An 18,901-nucleotide genomic window follows, 5' to 3' on the forward strand; every position below is an offset into this window, starting at 1 on the left:
GGTATGCCCATCAATAATTCGTCAGAAAAAGCTTTCAATGGGATTCCCAACATGAATTTATCAGACTGTGCTATGTGTGGGATCACCTTCGTAAAAGGGGCGAAGGGTTATGGTCGGATTAGACTAAGGAGATGTACTACCCTGGGAATAGCCCAGAAATTCTGTCGAGGGCCTGTGTGTTTGGACAATTTTGTGTGCCGAAAATGCGAGCGCTTCATGAAGAAAACAAAGAAGCAAAAAAGTTTTTTGATAGCTAAGAAAAAACTTTTGAAAAATGGGGCTCATTCAAAAGGTTTACAATTACCTGTTTGCTCCCCATCGCAAAATTCTGATAGTGGAGTCCAACAGAAACCTTGCGCTCAGGAAAATGAGGGAAGAGATAAAATCGAATCACCCACAAGCGCGGTTCCCATGGAGACTGGTCCTGAGGTTCAAGATTGGGATGATATGGAAGGAGAAGAAACCCAGAAATCACAGAGTTCAAGTCGATCCTTGCCAATAGATAAAGTCATTGCCTACCTGACGGAGTACAAATATCTGATCGGGCTCAGGGCTCTCAGTAAGGTTTCTGCAACAGCCAAGCAAGCACTGATAACTGTAGTGGCAGAAATAATAAAAAACGAGGTATGTGAACTCTTTGTCATGTTTGAGAGGAGTAAAATTTTGTTTCGAAGGACAATGGGGAGCAAATTTGAATATTTCATATAAATACAAAAGAAATAGTTGGTGATGTCAACCCCCTCATTTGCATACTAACTCACCGATAAGGATGTAGAATTATTGTGAAATCAAACGAAACTTAATGTTTGATTGATTGACTGTTATTCAAATAAACTTTTTGTTGGGGGCTTATTTGTCCTTCAAATGTTCAAAGGAATGGGAAGTAGCGAAATTGTATTGGAGAGTGTTGGGAGATCGTATTTGCATTAAGAATAGATCTATATAATACTGAATTTCATTTAACAAAAATAACAAATCTATTGAAATAGTATTGCTTTTATAAAACATTTGCAATTCAATGCAAGAAAGTCCAGCCGTAGAATGCCCCGGGGAATATTGGGCCTTACAGTTTTAGACTGCTCATCAAGTCCAACAGGATTTCAAACAAGGGGGCATCCCGATAAGAAAACTGAAAATTTGCTGAGATGGTTCGAGGCAACTAAAGGCTACTGAGTAAAAAACGCTTGACATCTTTTAATATGACAGTAAAAAAACAAAATAATGTTAAGTTTTTTTTTTAAGTACTCAAACTAATTCTTAAGGTACAAGAGGTAAATAGAAGTTAGATAACAGAAGAGAGGATTTCTGTTATTTTATTTTGAACAATGAATATGATCCGTATTTCTGAACTCGGGTTTAGATTAAACCGTAGTTTAAAGTTGTGGTTTAACTATGGAGAGCCAATTGGAGCACAAATCCGAACAGTTCACATTCAATATATTAACTCATCTGATACCCAAATTGTTCATAATTGTCTGGATATGACAACTGAAGTATTTTTCTTCATTATGAAAGCAAAAGGAAACAAAATAGTAAACATAAAAAATATACAATATAAACAGAATTTTTCAACTTTTGGCTTCCCACAATTTTAGCACAGAGTTAAAACATGGTCTAGTTAAATCTGACTTCAGAATACGGGTCGATGGATTTTATTTTCAGATAAAATCACAACCAAAGATCAAGGCATTTCAGCAACGTATCAGCCACTCTGCAGTCTCTTCATTTTCCTGGGTAAAAGCGATGGAGGAGGCTCAGGAGAGCTTACCAGCCACAGTCCAATGTATCTGGGCTATGCTACCACTCAAAAAGAAAAGAAAATATGATAGGTATGGAAAACATTGCCACTTGGTCTACCCCCACTCCTACTTTCCATTTGATCTCCTCCCACATGGGCCAATATTACTTGATCTACATTGTTCTATTTCTTCTCTACAACATATTTGGTCCAATTGTATCCTTTCTACCATTTTGTCTATTTTCCACTTCGACTTCCGCCATTTTGTCTGTTGTGAACCACAGACAGTTTTTATTGTCTCACCTGCAGAGCAGAGCGGGACTATGGGGTCGCTTTTCCGATGGTGGCATCGTCAACATTGAAATCTTAACGGAGGTTAAGTTTTTGAAATGTCATCATAACTTCAGAAGTATATGGACTTGGACATAAGAGTAATCAATTGTTTCTTAACATTCTGCCTGAGTTTCATATCACATGACCAAGGTCAAAGGTCATTTATGGTCAATGAACTTAGACCATGTTTGGGGAATCAATATCAAAATCTTATCCAAGGTTAAGTTTTTGTCTCACCTGCATAGCAGAGTGAGACTACAGGCGCCGCTTTTCCGACGGCGGCGGCGTCAACATCGAATCTTAACCTGAGGTTAAGTTTTTGAAATGACATCATAACTTAGAAAGTATATGGACCTAGTCCATGAAACTTGGCCATAAGGTTAATCAAGTATTACTGAATATCCTATTAGAGTTTCATGTCACATGACCACGGTCAAAGGTCATTTAGGGTCAATGTACTTAGACCTTGTTGGGGGGAATCAACATAAAAATCTTAACCTGAGGTTAAGTTTTTGAAATGTCATCATAACTTAGAAAATATATGGACCTAGTTCATTAAACTTGGACATAAGATTAATCAAGTATCACCAAACATCCTGCATGAGTTTCACATCACATGACCAAGGTCATTTAGGGTCAATGAACTTTGGCCGATTTGGGGGTATCTGTTGAATTACAATCAAAACTTTAAAAGTTTTTGGATCTGATTCATGAAACTTGGACATAATAGTAATCAAGTATCACTGAACATCCTGTGCAAGTTTCAGGTCACATGATCAAGGTCAAAGGTCATTTACGGTCAATGAACTTTGGCCGAATTGGAGGTATTTGTTCAACTACCATCATAACTTTAAAAGTATGTTGGTCAAGTTCATAAAACTTGGACGTAAGAGTAATCAAGTATCACTGAACATCCTGTGCGCATTTTAGGTCACATGACCAAGATCAAAGGTCAATGAACTTTCGCCATAATGGAGGTATCTGTTGAATTACCATCATAACTTCGCAAGTTTATTGATCTGACTTTTGAAACTTGGACATAAGAGTAATCAAGTATGATTGAATATCCTGTGCAAGTTTCATTGGGGTATTTGTTGAATTACCATCCTATCTCTGTAAAGTGTATTGGTCAATTTCATAAAAGGTGAAAATGAGAGTAACCAAGTATCACTGAACATCTTGTGCGAGTTATAGTAGTTTTCATGTTGAATCGTGTGATGCAGATGAGACGGCCAGAGGCATTCCACTTGTTCAAATTGCTCTCATTTCATTATTTTTCCATCTGTTACATATTCAGACTTGGTACAATGATCCTTGGGCAATACCACATGTTTGTTGATGTGGATGATGAATTCATATGTCATATCTAGGGGTCAAAAGGTCATTTTACATATTTTATTGATCACAGAATCATGCAAGCCTGATGGTTCGTGAACCACCTTGTTTCCCTATTAAATCAACATTCTGTCTGTACTTTTCAGTGATGTTGCTCGAAAGGCTGTCCAAATGCTGAACATTGCCCTCTACACTAGATCCCGCAACTACAAGTTTGTACCATCGTCTGTTGCTTTAGAACTCTTCAAACTACAAGCAAGCAAGAAGGTTATCAGTACATTTAACCACATTGCGATATCCCAGAGCAAGTGTGCAATCAAGGGCAATCTCAATGCCATTAGAAAAGAACATGAACAGGAACTTCTGAACTGGAAAGAGTCTCAGGTAAATGATTGGTAATTTTTTTTCAATTTTCCCTGTTTTATCACTCCCAGTGGCCTTTACTAGTGAATAAAGGCCACCGCACTCCTTACGACCTGACTGGTGTCCGACTGGCTTGCGACTGAGTGAGGGGAGATGTGACATCACAGCGCTTGTCAGCTTCAGAGTCGCAGACCGGTCAGAGACAAGTCGCAAGGAAAATCATAAGGATTTGACATGTCGAATCCTTAGACTGGATCGCTAGTTCAATCCAACTTCCAGTCAATCAGACAGCACAGTTGCACAACGCGTATATTGATAACACGCATACGCAGTAGTAAGCGCACTTTCTCAGTTGCTATGCCAAAAAGCAAAAAGCGCTTGCATGAGTCGCAGATCGGATCGCAAGGTGTGCGATGTCGAGGCTTATGACTGCCTTGCGATTCACCTCCCCTCACTCAGTCGCACGCCAGTTGCCGACCAGTGGGGTCGTAAGGTGTGCGGTGGCCTTTACAAGAGAGAGGTTCTACTTGCGAGTTTTGGGTGTAATTCGAAGCCGATGTTGTATAAAAAGATGATCGATCAACATTTTACATCTTTAGTGTGCATTCATGGTGTAACCAACTTCAATGAATTTGAAGGAAATATTACCAATGATGTGATTGCATTTATGAAAAGTGTTTGGGCACATGGCTGTTTATCATGTTTAATTTAGATTCATGTCTAACTAAAATAGGCATTAACTGTGGAGCTATTCAAATAAACCACATAAGTCATATTTGCCCAAGTAGGAGGATTTTATTTTTATCTTGGGCAGAATGACATGAAGCTGTAGCTCTATTTAATGTTTTTACTGATGTTTTTGATGTAGCATTCTATATATCAGGGCGCTAGATAGGCACTTGCCCGATTGCCTGGTGAAAGTAAAAGTTAGAGTCAGGCAAGTGATTTGAAGTAAAGACCAAAACTACCTGTCTGAATTTGGCAACCAAAATTCTCACAGTAGATTGACCAAAATTAGGGTTGATAATATTGACCCTAATTTTGGTCATGGCAGGAAGATCATTTCATGTCAAAAGAGAGAAAAATGTCAATGTTTATAAACTGCAAAACTTTCTTTTGAAGAGGTAAAACTTTTTTTTTTTCAAGGATTTTTTCATGCAAGTGAAATAGATTTTGGGCAATTATATTCCAACTATTTGAAAATTTACTTGCCCAACTGGGCAAGTGCTTCCAAAAAGTTGTGTAGCACCCTGCATTTGAATGGAGTACATTTAGATAAAGATGGCATAGAGAACTCTTCATGAATTTCTTTTTCTTTTTTTTTCTGATAAAGGAAAAAATGCAAGCTGATCAAGGATCGCAAGACGGCCAAAGGCATGATAGTTATGGCTTTGGCTACAGCCGTGTCCAACTTGGAAGTGAAGCAAATGCAGCAGGCCACTCAAACACACAAACTATCTGTTTTGCAGTCAAAGATCGTGCTTATAAGAAGCCTGTGAAAAGACATATTTTAGCCGGGAGAGCAACCAAGGTGCAAGTGCCGGCTGCCGAACTTGATCCCTATACGTTTCTCCCGTCCCCTGAGGTCTTCGAGCGCAGAAGATCGAGGGCTGTATTCCTGGTCAAGCACCTCATCACCAAGCACCTGACGAAAGTCCAGCATCTGAAGGAGATGATGCCTTCCAGGATCCTTCACAGCCACACCAAAGAAATGGATGAGAAGTCTCAATGCGTGAGTTTGACTTGAATCCAAACAAACAAAAAATAATTAATTTTGGGGGGGATTTACTATTTATTGTCGATGGCGGACTGCATTTGCATATTATGCATATTAATGAGTCAGAAAGAAGAGGATCAAGGGTATTTGAATTCAAGTTCATCGTGATTTAGCCATGAACCAGAATAGCCTGGTGGTTAAGTCGCTGCCCGGAAAGCAGTAGATGGCAGGCTCGAATCCCACTGGTTCAATTTTTTCTGACTTATGATTTTCATTAAAAGATCGAGCATGCGATCTTAATACATACATGTAGGAGTAATGCCGAAAATTTGTTTACAAATTATAATTTCCTCCTATTAAAGCCTCTTTATTTACTTTCGGGGGCTTCTTGTCACAACATACTGCAACATTGGATAAAGCTTTAAAGTTGCAATGAATGGGGATATTCTGGGACTCTTTCTTCATTATTCAGCATTTCAGGGCTGAAAATCGCCAGAGCCCCTTTATATTTTTTCCTTGCTCGACACAATTCAATTCAGAATTGGTATTGTTTTCATACACCATCACACATTCTATTAAAAAAGCTTGTGCACAAGTTCAGTGGAAGGCATAAAAGTCGGATGATAGAAGTGATATACAGTGTACTTGAAATTAGCCGACTTTGGGGAAGACTGAGAGAGACTGACAGTTTGTGAATTATTTTTAGGATAAGTAAAGGGTGACACGACATTTGCTCCCGTGACAATTGCTCTGATTTTTTTTTTTAGATGTAGGGTTACTGTTACAATATGGTTATATGTTAAGTTTATACCCATCCGTGGGACAGATTCCCCGCTCCCTCACAAAATCATACGTCCGCGAAATCTACTGGATTTTATCATCCCAATGTTGGAAGCTCTGGTTGAAATTGGTCATTCGATTAGTGTGTGGAATTTAGAACGGAGCAATTTTCGCCAGAGCAAATGACCGTCATCGTTCTGTTGATGGAGGGGATGCCGCAGAGCCAGATGAAGTCTCAGCAAAGCATATCCCTGATAGAAATATACCTATTTATCGGTCTAGGTAAATGGGTACCAGCAGGAAGTAATTCCTCAAAAAGCTGTGAGCACTGGAATCGTTAGACAAGCTTAGCCAGGGTAATATACTATAGGAGCACCTAGCAAAGATGGATACGTGCATTCTACAAATCCTATAGTTCATCATTTGTTGTATTGAAATATGAGTACTATTGTTACATGAATCCCTTTTGTCTCCTTCATTCACTAGGTTACACTTGGCGTAGTTGATGCTAACCCAGGCTCCAAACAGGGTATGATATCTGTCCTTGAACGTTTGCAGAACTATATGCCTGTGAAGGAAGGTAAGCCGACACCATGCTTACTGAGTGGGGACATTGAGCCCATTCTTCATGCGCAGAGGCATGCCTGCAGTGAAGGAGAAGACGGGGATGGTCGCTTTGTTCCCATATTTGCCTGCCCTCAAGAATATCAAAAGGAACTTCTCCATGTACAAGTAAGAATAATGCTATGCTAATTACATAGTTAAGGGACAAGTCCACCCCCAAAAAATTTGATTTGAATAAAAAGAGAAATATCCAACAAGCAAAACACTGAAAACTTCATCGAAATCGGATGTAAAATAAGAAAGTTATGACATTTTAAAGTTTCACTCAATTTCACAAAAGAGTTATACGCATATCCTGGTTGGTATGTAAATAAAGAGACTGATGACGTCATCTACTCACTATTTCTTTTGGATTACATGAAATATTCTAATATTCTCCTCATTGTCAAAAGTGGGCCCTGCTTAACAGAATAATGTCATTATCCTTTGCTATAGCATGGCTACCTCAATCGGGTGCTGAAGCATTCAAGATTTTTTCTCACTGGGTACCCACTCACCTCACCTGGGTTGATTGCAACAAAATGTGGGTAAATTTCTTGCTGAAGTAAAACATGCCATGACTTAGAATCAAACCCCAGTAACAATGAATGTAAGACAAAGAGTCGAACCACTAGATCAAAATGCCTTTAATACTCATGGATCTGGCGCTAGTGATATGTTATAATTTGTGATAATGATATTGATATTAATGAATCATTTGAAACAGGAATCAAATAAAAGGTTCTTCAAAGCATCCAGTATAACTGATAGAGGGACGATCGCCCAGCTGCGGAACCAGTTTAATCTCAGATTATTCAAGAACGAGACCAATGAAAGATATCAGCATGCATGGGATATGTACGAGGTATGTATGCAAGGCATCTATAAAAGTCAGAGTCGTGTCTTTGTTGCAGGAGATTTGTTTCAGTTGTATTCAATTGTATGTGGCCCGACTTTCCCCAAAACCAACAATTGCTGACAGAGAAGGTTCTCTGTAAACTGCCTAAATAGTTTGGTCTCCAAGTAGTAAAAAATGGAAAATAAGTTTGTCTAAAAGAATAATTCTTCTTCCGACTGTCAAAATTTAAGTTGTAAATACTTGTAAAACAGACGAGATGCCACATAAACTTTTGTTTGACACCACTTCTTTTCCAGACTGCTTGGAAGTTTCAAAGAGATTGCACACCTCATGCATGAGTGAACCTCAAACTTCTAAACCTTGTTTTTTTTCTCCTTATTCTTTGAAGCTCCCACTGAATATCTTCTACATTTAATCAATAACTTGTGAGGATTATTTTTGAGCAATTTTAACTTGTTACACATCATTTCCAAAGCCTTTGATGTGCTTTTTCAAGCTCAGGAAAAATCCCAACATTGATTTGGGTGGTTTATGATTGGATTGAGGGTGGCAAGTCACGTATGTATCCTGAATTGTCCACAACACTCATTCTAACAAGCTAATAATATTCCATGGTAATTTTTTTATACAAAATGATTAAAGATTGGTATATTTTTATCATGATAAGATGAAAAGATGTGTATTACAAACATTGCTCCTTATTTTTTTTCAATTGAGAATTCAACAATATTGACAAATATCGTACATTAACGATGTATCCATGAATTTAACTTGTTATGAGGCTCTTGAAGGGGGGGGGGAGTTCACCCTTATGATTTAGTTGGTTTTATAAAAGCATAGAAAAAAGGACACTGTGCTGTTATGCTCCTAAAAATTTCCTTTTTATAGTTTTTCACTGAACATCATGTCCTATTGTGTGCGATGAAATTCTGTGGAGTGACAAAGTTTGAAGATTAACTAGGATTTCCAAGGGAGGGGAACGCAGCACAGCAGGTCCTTTAAATTAATCACATTTTCTATTGCTTTAAGAAGTTACAGAATCACACATCCTATTATGTGCAATTAATTAAAACTGTTGAGTATTCAGTTGGGCATTCAAGTGAGCTCCATTATGTTTCTCATATTTTCTTTTGCACTACAGTTTGTGACAGAATCACACATCCTATTGTGTGCAATGAAATTGTGTGGAGTGACGTCACTTGAAGATGAACCGGAAGGACTGCCAAGCAATGAGAATGATGCAAAGCAACTCGAGTGGTTGACTAACCTTGCACATCGAGTGGTGGACTTCTGCTGGTCTCCTCCAGAAAGAGAAGATGTACACGTAGCTGCCGCATCATATGACAAAAAACTGAAAGACGTTGCGGAAAAAGCCCTTCGATACTGTCGTTGCAACGCTCGTGGTATTTCAAGTTTTCGCATGTATAAATGAATCAGCCCCCCCCAGTCTTCTTAGGGTTAAATGTAGAGGAGAGTCAGCGAGAGATTCAAAGAATAAGGAGAAAAATTAATAATTCTGAAGTTTGGGATTCACTCAAGCATTAGAAGTGGACACTGCAATCTTAGTGAAACTTCCGACCAGTTCATATAACAGTGGTGTCAAAGTTTTATATTTTGTCTTATTTATTGAATTATTGTTTATGTTTATAAGCTAATCTATATGTAGGACTATATTTTTATAGGCCAAATTAGTTATTTACATAGAACATTGTGTGAGGGAGAGGGTGGTACTGGTTTATTTTCAAAATCTTGGAGGGATAATGATGTATGTCCCAGGATATGAGCCAATGGAATATGATAAAATTAGCAATTAGATCTACCCTAAAGAGGTAGAAAACTGACCAAAATTGTGTGGTTTCTCATTCCTTAAGTGTTCAAAATAAATGGTCTGAAAATATCCTTTTTGCCATAATGATAATACTTAAAATGATTTTAGCCTCTGAGTAAGTATGTATAGAGAATTTTTTTATTGGAAAGGTACTTTTTTGGGGGTATTTGGTAACATAAAAACTATTATGGTATGAATGTAGTATTATCATTCAAGTGGGTCTACACAACTCTGCAATGCTTAGAATGTTGCATTGTGGGTCGGAAACCTTTGCCAGCTTTGAAGGAGAATGAAATCTTTGCAACAAGATAGCTTGTGTGAAAACAGAAGAATCAAAGAAACAGATCAACAAAGGTAATGAGCATTAAAATATTGTGATCACTAATGCTATGGAGATCCTCATATTGGCAGTGCGACAAACATGTGTGATGTTACTTGTGAACAACTCTCCTCATTACTTTAGTACATATTTCACTTAAATTGCCTCTTTTATCACATCTATCAGTAGATCATGTCTTCTTTCTATAGGAGGGCATGTAATACAGACTTTTAAAGAATTCATCATGGATAAAGAATTTGTATCACCGTAAGAAAAAGCAAAAGAGACATTTTGGAGGTATTTTATAGTCCATCAAAGGGAAAGTTGTTCACATGTGACATCACACATCCTTGTCGCATTGCCAATAGGAGGATCTCCACAGCATTAAAGATTGCAATATTCAAATGCTCGTAACTTTTTCATTATTTCTTCGATTTTTTCAAACTTTCTTTGTTCTTATTCTTTGATTTTTCAACAGAAGCCTACTTGTTCCAAAGATTTCATTCCCCTTCAAGTAGCTGAGGACTTGAGGCGGTGCTTTGCGAGGCTGCTTGTTGGTATTGGCTTTAACTCCCTTCTTTCTGTATATACTTTATACTAACAGAGAAGTCAGATGACATGGTCTTGTGCTGCGCCAGAACATGCAAGCATTCCTGGTTCCACTTAGACTGTTTGGGACTGAAAAAGGCTCCGGACTCGGAAGATGACTGGTACTGCTCCAAGAAATGTCAAAAGAGCGCATCCTACATCTACTGTTTCTGTCACACGAAGCAACCGGTGGGGGTGAATATGGTCCAGTGTCACCTAGCGGAGCAGTGTAAGAAGTATGTGTGGTACCACCAAGATTGTGTGTCTACTAGCACGGATGCTCCCTTACCAGGTAATATAATGATAATAATAATTGCACAGCATGTCCACAAAAATTCTAATGGCACTCTAGATGGGTATAATACTAAAATGACAAAACAACATTGTTTATATTCTTTATTCCTGTAAACTACAATTTATTCTACATCTGAAATTTTATGTAATATTCAAAGAGAATGACCACTTTGTCGTTATACATCAGCAAACTTCTTCGTCCTAGATTCAAGCTTTGTTATAGATCAAGTGGCGCAAATTATATCTATTTATGTTCAGCCACAGGCATACATCTGCAAGGATTTTCTTTTGTTCGGACTTTGGGATGACCTATTCATTTACTCACCTCTGATGAAAAGATATAGTTTGTACCACTTAATATAACTTAATTTTGGGTAGCTGAACCTAGGGCCCGTTGCATAAAACTTTTTACCTGAGAAAACTCAGGTTGTTTTTACCGGAGTTTTTTCCCTGTGTTAAAGTCAATGGCAGAAATCAGACTACCCTGAGTTTTCAATTTTTACCAGAGTTTTCTCAGGTAAAAAGTTTTATGCAACATGCCCCTGACTGTATGTACTGTTCTAGAAATTCAAATTTTTAAATATGTTTTTGTCATCTTCACACCTCATTTTCAAAATTGGAAGGTGTTGCTTCTCCTAAAAGAGCAAAGGGATAGCGATATGAGTGGATTATTTATCTTCAATGTATTATTTGGAACTATAGTGTAAAATTTGGTGACATTTAGGTGGATTTTTACTGAGTATTAAGGGTTTAAACTCAACGTTGTGATTTTGTTGGGTCTAAAAATGCAAAATTATCTTGTTTTGTATTTCTCGAGACCTTTCAAATGGGTAAACTTCCAAGCTTGATGGCAAAAAATAAAGCACACGAACCCATGTTACTTTTTGCATATTTGGAATTTTTAGGTGGTAAAGTAACTCTGCAAAATTTGGTGACAATGACATGGATTTCAATTAGCTGTGGAACGTCCGTAATACAAAACTTGGATTGAGAGGTTCTCTTATGGGTGCAAAAAGAAAGCACATGTCTCTATGTTCAAAAGACCATATCACATAAAATTTAAGCCAGTTACATGAAATAAATGCTTTTACTTACAAGTATGAAATTATATACATAATGTTATTTTCAAATTATGCTCAGAGTGCCTGAGCATTTTTGTGGGACATGCTGTACTTCTCTAGTTCTTATGCATATTATGTATCTTGTGCATACAGTGTATATCATGGACCGTTTAACACCTTTGGGCACTTCCAAGGACTTGGATATTATTACCCTGGCTTTTCCAATGTAACTATGCACTTCAATATGCTGAACCACACCAAGTCTCTCAAGTATGAAACAGTCTGCTCGATTGATATCAATATTCAGATTCTTAAATTCCTGTCTTTCTCTATTCTATTTCCAGACACATGGTACTGTTCTGAGGAATGTGCGCTTGAAGCTGAAAATGATGACCATGTGCTGAACCACACCAAGGCTCTTATGTATGAAGGTCTATGTCATCTTATCAGACGTCAAGCCGTTAGTGAGGGTAACGGACCGGCCATGGTGGATGACTGGAAGGCTGATATGCTCAACTTCCATGAGTGGGGTCATTGGGAGTATCTTGCTACTGGGCATTATTTTCTTGCATGTAAGTAAACATTAAGGTTTAATCCTATCTATCCCATAAGGGGGGGGGACTGAATAAGCCCCCCCTGGTCAGAATTTATAGGTTTGGGAGCTTTATTCAGTGATTTACACCCAATTCTTATCACATTCATTCAGTAATTACATGTAGCATGATTCATTTATTAGAAATAGATTTTGGCAATTCTGGAACAATTAAAGGGGAAGTTCACCCTGACAAAAAGTTTATTGTAAAAATAGCAGAAAAAATAATAAAAAATATTGCCAAAGGTTTGAGAAAAATTCATCAAATAATTAAAAAGTTATTAGAATTTCAATTATTTGATTTGTGACGTCATATGCGAGCAGCATTCCTATGTAGCGAATGGTAAAAAATCAATGAAATGTCATTTTCTCAGAAAATTGAAAATGTTTTTCACTGTAACTTTTGTATATCAATAGACAAATCTTTTCACACCCGATCATGAAAAGAAAATAAAATTAAGTCATCAGGAGCCATACAAAATTTGAATTTCATACATTTTATAATACATAACACATGGGGCAGCTGCTCGTTTATGACGTCACAAATCCAGAATTTTAAACTCTAATAACTTTCTTACTCTTTAACGGATTTTCCTCAAACCTTCACCAATAATTTTTACGATTTTTTCTGCTATTTTTCCAACAAAGTTTTCTTCAGGGTGAACTTCCCCTTTAATAACACAATCTGGGACATTATGTCATGGCTGAGGTGGGTGCCGACTTTCTTTGCGATCAACGGCAACATAATCTGGTCAAAAAAATTATTTTCGACTAGGGTGAATATAAGGACTCCTGGAACGTCAACCTGTAGAAAGAGTTTTTTTCTAAGTTAACTCTTTTGGGACCAGAGAAATTTGTCCAAACATACGTCTTAGATCAGGGCCTGTATTCCATAAACAAGATAAGCTTTTTGCTTAAGTCTTAGCAATTTGTCTTAGCATTTTGCTTGTCTAAGAAATCTTCCCTAACGATATTCTATAAACTTTAAGACATTTGTCTCAAGTCAGGCGATATGGCTAAGCCAAAGTCTCAAATTCTATGACCTTCAGTGACCTTCTTAATGATGAATTGCTGCAGAGGTCACTGCAACAAACTTGCAAAAATGTGACTAAAGTTGATTTTTCTTAAAAATTTGGATTTTATTGAAACTAATTACAACTATTATAGTAAGAGAAGAGCATTCATCACACATATATGGTAAGAATTTTTAATTCAACTTATCTATATTTTTGTTAATTACCAAAACATTTCAATCCCAAACCGAGTGACTTGCACAGTTTTTTTTGTGTATCAGTCCCATATATTACTTTTCATGTATTGTTTGTCAAAATATAAATTGAATATATTCCTCTCGACATCTTTACTCTAACTTCAGTTTAAGTAGACCTAGGCCCTTTTGTAACTTTTGAGACTAGTCTTGGGTCTAACATTAGGCCTAGATCTAGCCTAGGCCCAATTAGATCTATAATATTCGTCTGTTTGCAGGAGTATTAAACATTGTCATTGTTTTTTTTTTTTTACTTACTAGTTTCATGAAGGCTGCAAAACGTAACTTTGTTACTAGTAGTGGCATGCCATATTGGATCGAGCAACCGAGACTGAATCTATATAAATTATAATAGTATATTAATACATCATATAGACCTATATTAGTATTGGTCTAGGCCTAGAACAACATTCAGGACTTAGCCTGGCTTAGCCTTACTTAGGACAGGGATAGATTTACATGTAGGGCCTAGGACTAGAATAGATCTGACTTAGACTTAGGCCTAGATCTAGCCCTAGACCAATAGCTTCTGTCTCCGACTGTATTTTGGTTTTTCTGCTAAACTACGAGTACGACACTCGACAGTCTAACAACATTACGTTGGACTAGACCCTAATCTCACCAATGTGATATGACAGTAAATGTCAGAAACTTTTAAATAAATTCCCAGAAACGACGGTTATTCCTGTCTACAGTGCTACTGCTAGGCCTATCGCTATGGCATATGCATTGCTTGCCAACTACGGTCTATGCCTAAAGTTAGATCTAGGCCTAGTCCTGACCTAGACATCTAGGCCTATGTAGATTCTAAGTAGATCTAGGCCTAGGTCTACTTCTCTTTTAGGTCCATATGTTTGTTTGGAGGAGTTCTTAATTTATACATTTTGGGGAGTTTGTTTAGATCTAGGCCTAGGTTTCTAGAAAACAGGCCTAAAGTAAAGCCTAGACCAACAGCTCAGTCTAGACTGGGGCCTACATTTATATAAAAATTTACTTTAGGTCTAGGCAGCCTAGCCAATATTATATTGGCTATAGGCCTACTTTCTTCTATTCATTCTAGATTCTATTTCTAGCCTAGCCGGTAGCCCTAACATTAGGACTGGCTGATCTAGTCAGACTAGTCTACTGTTTGATCTATAATCTCTAACGTAGGCCTAGTCAAATCTAGAAGAAAAATAAGACTAAAAGCTAGACCCTATCTAGATCTAGTAGAAGTAGAACTATAACAATCTAGGTGTTAATAATTATAGGTCGAGATCTAAAGTAGAGACTTGTAGACTCTATCAAAATATAGATTCTAGTTCTAAAAAATAGTAAATGTAGGATAGTCTAGATCTATTCATCTTACAGTAGGCCTGAAAAAGGAAGCAGGCTAGGGATCTAGCATTAAGTTGAATCCAGCCAAATGTGAATTTCTTCTTTCTAGCTCCAAAGTACTGGTACATCTTACTCTTAGTAAAATCCACATCGACTCAATCTCATTTTCTGGCCTCAATGTAAATCTGTCAAGTTCTTGTCTCAATCTCGGTATAGTTTTTGATTCTCACATGTCTAATCACATTTCTTTTATTTGTAGATCAGTTTGCTACCAATTGCGAAATATTGGTTTTATTAGGAAATACTTGTCTCGACCGGCCACAGAAAAATTGGTTCACGTAACAAATTTTCCAATATAGACAATGTCTTGCAGATCTATACCTCAAAATCAATGTGTGAGCCAACTTTTATAAGAATTGGTTGAAAACTAAAAAGGGTTTCAGACCACAAGATTTTCACCTAATTTCATTATATAATATGTTGTTACCTTGGCAACACGATTTCTGATACAGACAAAAAATATTCTTGCACATTTTCAACTCAAGACTGATGTGTGTGCCAAATTTCATGAGCATTGGTTGAAAAAGATGAAAGAGTTTGAACTACAAGATTTTCGTTATATAATATTTCGTTACCATGGCAACATGATTTTTGATACAGGCAAAAATTTGTCTTAGACAGCTTCAACTCAAGACTAATGTGTATGCCAAGTTTTTAGGAGAATAGACCAGTTGAAAACTGATAAAGTATTTCAATTACAAGATTTTCATTTATTTTTGGTTTTTTTTTGTTACCATGGCAACACAATTTTTTATGTAGGCATAAAATATGTTTTGCACATCTTCACATCAAGACTAATGTTTGTGCCACATTTAATGAAAATTGGTTAAAAACTGAGGAAGTAGTTAGAACAGCAAGATTTATACATAATTTTTGCCAATATATACCGTTACCATGGAAACACAATTTCCGACACTTGCATAAATGTGTCTTGCACATCTTTTCCTCAAATCCAATGTGTGAGCCAACTTTCATGAGAATTGGTAGAAAATTAATGAAGTATTTTAAACGGCAAAATTTTGGCCATAATATACTGTTACCATGGCAACACAATTTCTGAAAAAGAAAAACATCTTCCACCTCCTTACCTTAAGACCAATGTGTGTTCAAATTTTCATGAAAATCGGTTTAAAAAATGAGGCAGGAGCTCGAAATGCAATATAGGTATAAATTCTAAAATTTTGTTGGCTGAATTACCTTGAAACTAATACAATTAAGACAACTCACAGCTGTCTTAAAGTTAGGGCTAAATTCTTAGCCATGTTGTATTTATGGAATACAGAATCTGCATTTTTAAGAAAAGTTACTTAGCCATTCATCCTATATCTGTCTTAGTTGCGCAAAACCTCTTAGCCAAATTCTAAGACAAAATTCTTAGCCAATTCTTTATGAAATACGCGTTTTGGCTAAGAATTTTATCTTAGACAGAAAATAAGACAAAATGCTTAGATTTTTTGACTTAAGCATGCTTATCTCGTTTATGGAATACGGGCCCTGGGCCCTGACTTACAAAGAGTTGCGATTGATCCGATCAACCACACCTATGGAAAGCCAGCAACTTCATGTTTGTTCAAAATATTTTCTAGATATGCCGTATGTTCATACATTCATTGTTTTCCTGAAAATTCTGTGGCTTCTCTTTGTGTTACAGAGGACATTGTGCGAATTTTCCATAGAGAAAATTACAACACTGATGGGTATCCATGCAGTTCAGGTTGATCAGATTCATCGTAACTCTTTGTAAGACGGGGCCCAGGTTGAAAAAGTTGCCTTTGAAATTGTGTTTTGTGATGCTTCAATATTTTAACTTGTTCCTTGTGTCAGGTGTTGAAGGGTTTGCTGATCCAGAACTTCAATTCAGCTTCCTTTGGAACAGAGTTGCGAACCCCAAAGGCACGCCGGGAGGAAACGTTGGATTGGACGCTGTGCATGAATGTGTGAATTTGGACAATGCCGGTAATTATCGTTTGCATGGTTAATAACAATTGTAGTCTTGCCTGCATGCATGTATGGGAAGTAAGCCTTTTTGCGCCTCTTTTTCCAATGTTGGCGGAGGCTGTGGCAGGGGTGAAATGTCATCAAAACATAGGAAGTATATGAACTTGTTTTATAGAAACTGGACATAAGGGTAATCAAGTGTCACTGATCAATTGGCATAAGTTTCAGATCGTGTGATCAAGGTCAGAGGTCATTTAGGGTCAGTGAACTCTGACCATATGTGGTATCAACATCTAAAAGTTGATACATGTGGATGTTCAACAATTTCATTCTTTGCAAGTATCATTCAAATTCTTTTTTTGTAAAGCTAGTGCTTAATAAAGTTAGGAATATGGAAGATTAGTTTGAGTCGGGTATAATAAGTCCCTGTATTTATTCACTTGGCTCATAACGTTATGTGATTTTGTTTAATCCTCTCTCAGGAGTAGTTAAACCTCCTGGAGGGAGTATTACCCCAGACCTGCTTGCGAGATATGCTCAACTGAAAGGGCCATTTGGAAGAGATCTTGGTACCCTCTTTGCAATGTCAGGCCCTGCGGAAGAAAGATCAAAGAATGCTAAGACTGACTGCTATAACCAGGGCATCCAGCGTTTCACCAAGGAGTACCAGTCTGATGCCCTTTTTGACTACATTCCAGGAAGGGAGCACGCAGGCTTTGGTGTCTTTGAAAACAGTTGTCAAGTGGAGAATCCCAAGCAGTTAGGACGAAAGTTGCAGAGTCTTTCAGCTGAATTGGACTTGTGGAAAAGTGTTACTACATCGTGCAGGGAAACGTGAACAATGCCCTCTTTGACTACATTCCAGGAAGGATGCACTCTGCCTTTTGTGTCTTTGAAAACAGTTGTCAAGTGGAGAATCCCAAGCAGTTAGGACGAAAGTTGCAGAGTCTTTCAGCTGAATTGGACGTGTGGAAAAGTGTTACTACATCGTGCAGGGAAACGTGAACAATGCCCTCTTTAACTACATTCCAGGAAGGATGCACTCTGCCTTTTGTGTCTTTGAAAACAGTTGTCAAGTGGAGAATCCCAAGCAGTTAGGACGAAAGTTGCAGAGTCTTTCAGCTGAATTGGACGTGTGGAAAAGTGTTACTACATCGTGCAGGGAAACGTGAACAATGCCCTCTTTGACTACATTCCAGGAAGGATGCACTCTGCCTTTTGTGTCTTTGAAAACAGTTGTCAAGTGGAGAATCCCAAGCAGTTAGGACGAAAGTTGCAGAGTCTTTCAGCTGAATTGGACATGTGGAAAAGTGTTACTAAATCATGCAGGGAAACGTAAAGTTAGCCAAGATGTGAGCCATGGGTTGATTTGACAGTAAAAAAAAACTTATGCCAAGGGTTTAATTTAGATACCTTGTCAAAATTTCAGAGCTGTGTCTTTCCTGAAGGAATCCCACAAGTGGCTCTTCATTACCACCCATTCTCACATTTCATTGTTCTCCTAGTCGAAATGCTGGAAAGTTGCTATTGAAAGACTCATGGGCCCGTATTCTGAAGTCGGGTTGAACTTAACTCAGGTTTAAAGTTGTGGTTTAAGTATGGATAGCCAATTGTTACATAAATCACTAACAGTAGAGATATCATATTTCAGCTCATTTCGCTCCCAAATCATTCATGATTGTCTAGGAAGTATAAATAGATGATTGTCTTCACGACCGATGAATCAGGAAAGAGCACAGTAAACATACGAAACATACAACTTAGTAAAAATTTTGACACTTTTGGCTTCCCATAGTTTTAGCACAGAGTTAGACCACGGTCTAACTTCAGGATGCAGGCCGAAGTGCCTTAATACTGAGATTCCTGCGACTTTTGATGAGTTAAAATTGAAAAAAGCTTCAGCTGTAGG

General features: G+C 37.5%; 1 protein-coding gene across 1 annotated transcript; it reads left to right on the forward strand.

Annotated features, from left to right (window-relative positions):
* The first annotated feature begins 21 nt into the window (after window positions 1-21).
* On the forward strand, window positions 22-18,603 carry LOC121429775. Its single transcript, XM_041626995.1, has 11 exons — window positions 22-624; window positions 1,663-1,829; window positions 3,553-3,790; window positions 5,103-5,501; window positions 6,753-6,998; window positions 7,597-7,734; window positions 8,870-9,131; window positions 10,480-10,755; window positions 12,163-12,390; window positions 16,879-17,010; window positions 17,475-18,603. The coding sequence occupies exons 1-11, from the start codon at window positions 52-54 to the stop codon at window positions 17,828-17,830; spliced, it is 3,015 nt and encodes a 1,004-aa protein (XP_041482929.1). The 5' UTR covers window positions 22-51; the 3' UTR covers window positions 17,831-18,603.
* Window positions 18,604-18,901: the final 298 nt, after the last annotated feature.

Source organism: Lytechinus variegatus, chromosome 16, assembly GCF_018143015.1.
Source record: "Lytechinus variegatus isolate NC3 chromosome 16, Lvar_3.0, whole genome shotgun sequence".
NCBI classification, from domain to species: Eukaryota; Metazoa; Echinodermata; class Echinoidea; order Temnopleuroida; family Toxopneustidae; genus Lytechinus; species Lytechinus variegatus.

Bases quoted from the DNA above. Each gene is read 5' to 3' on its own strand.
- LOC121429775 (XM_041626995.1), top strand. From the start codon at position 52: ATGAATTTATCAGACTGTGCTATGTGTGGGATCACCTTCGTAAAAGGG. The intron at 1,830-3,552 runs GTATGGAAAACA...TGTACTTTTCAG, and splicing joins AAGAAAAGAAAATATGATAG to TGATGTTGCTCGAAAGGCTG. The intron at 6,999-7,596 runs GTAAGAATAATG...CATTTGAAACAG, and splicing joins AGGAACTTCTCCATGTACAA to GAATCAAATAAAAGGTTCTT.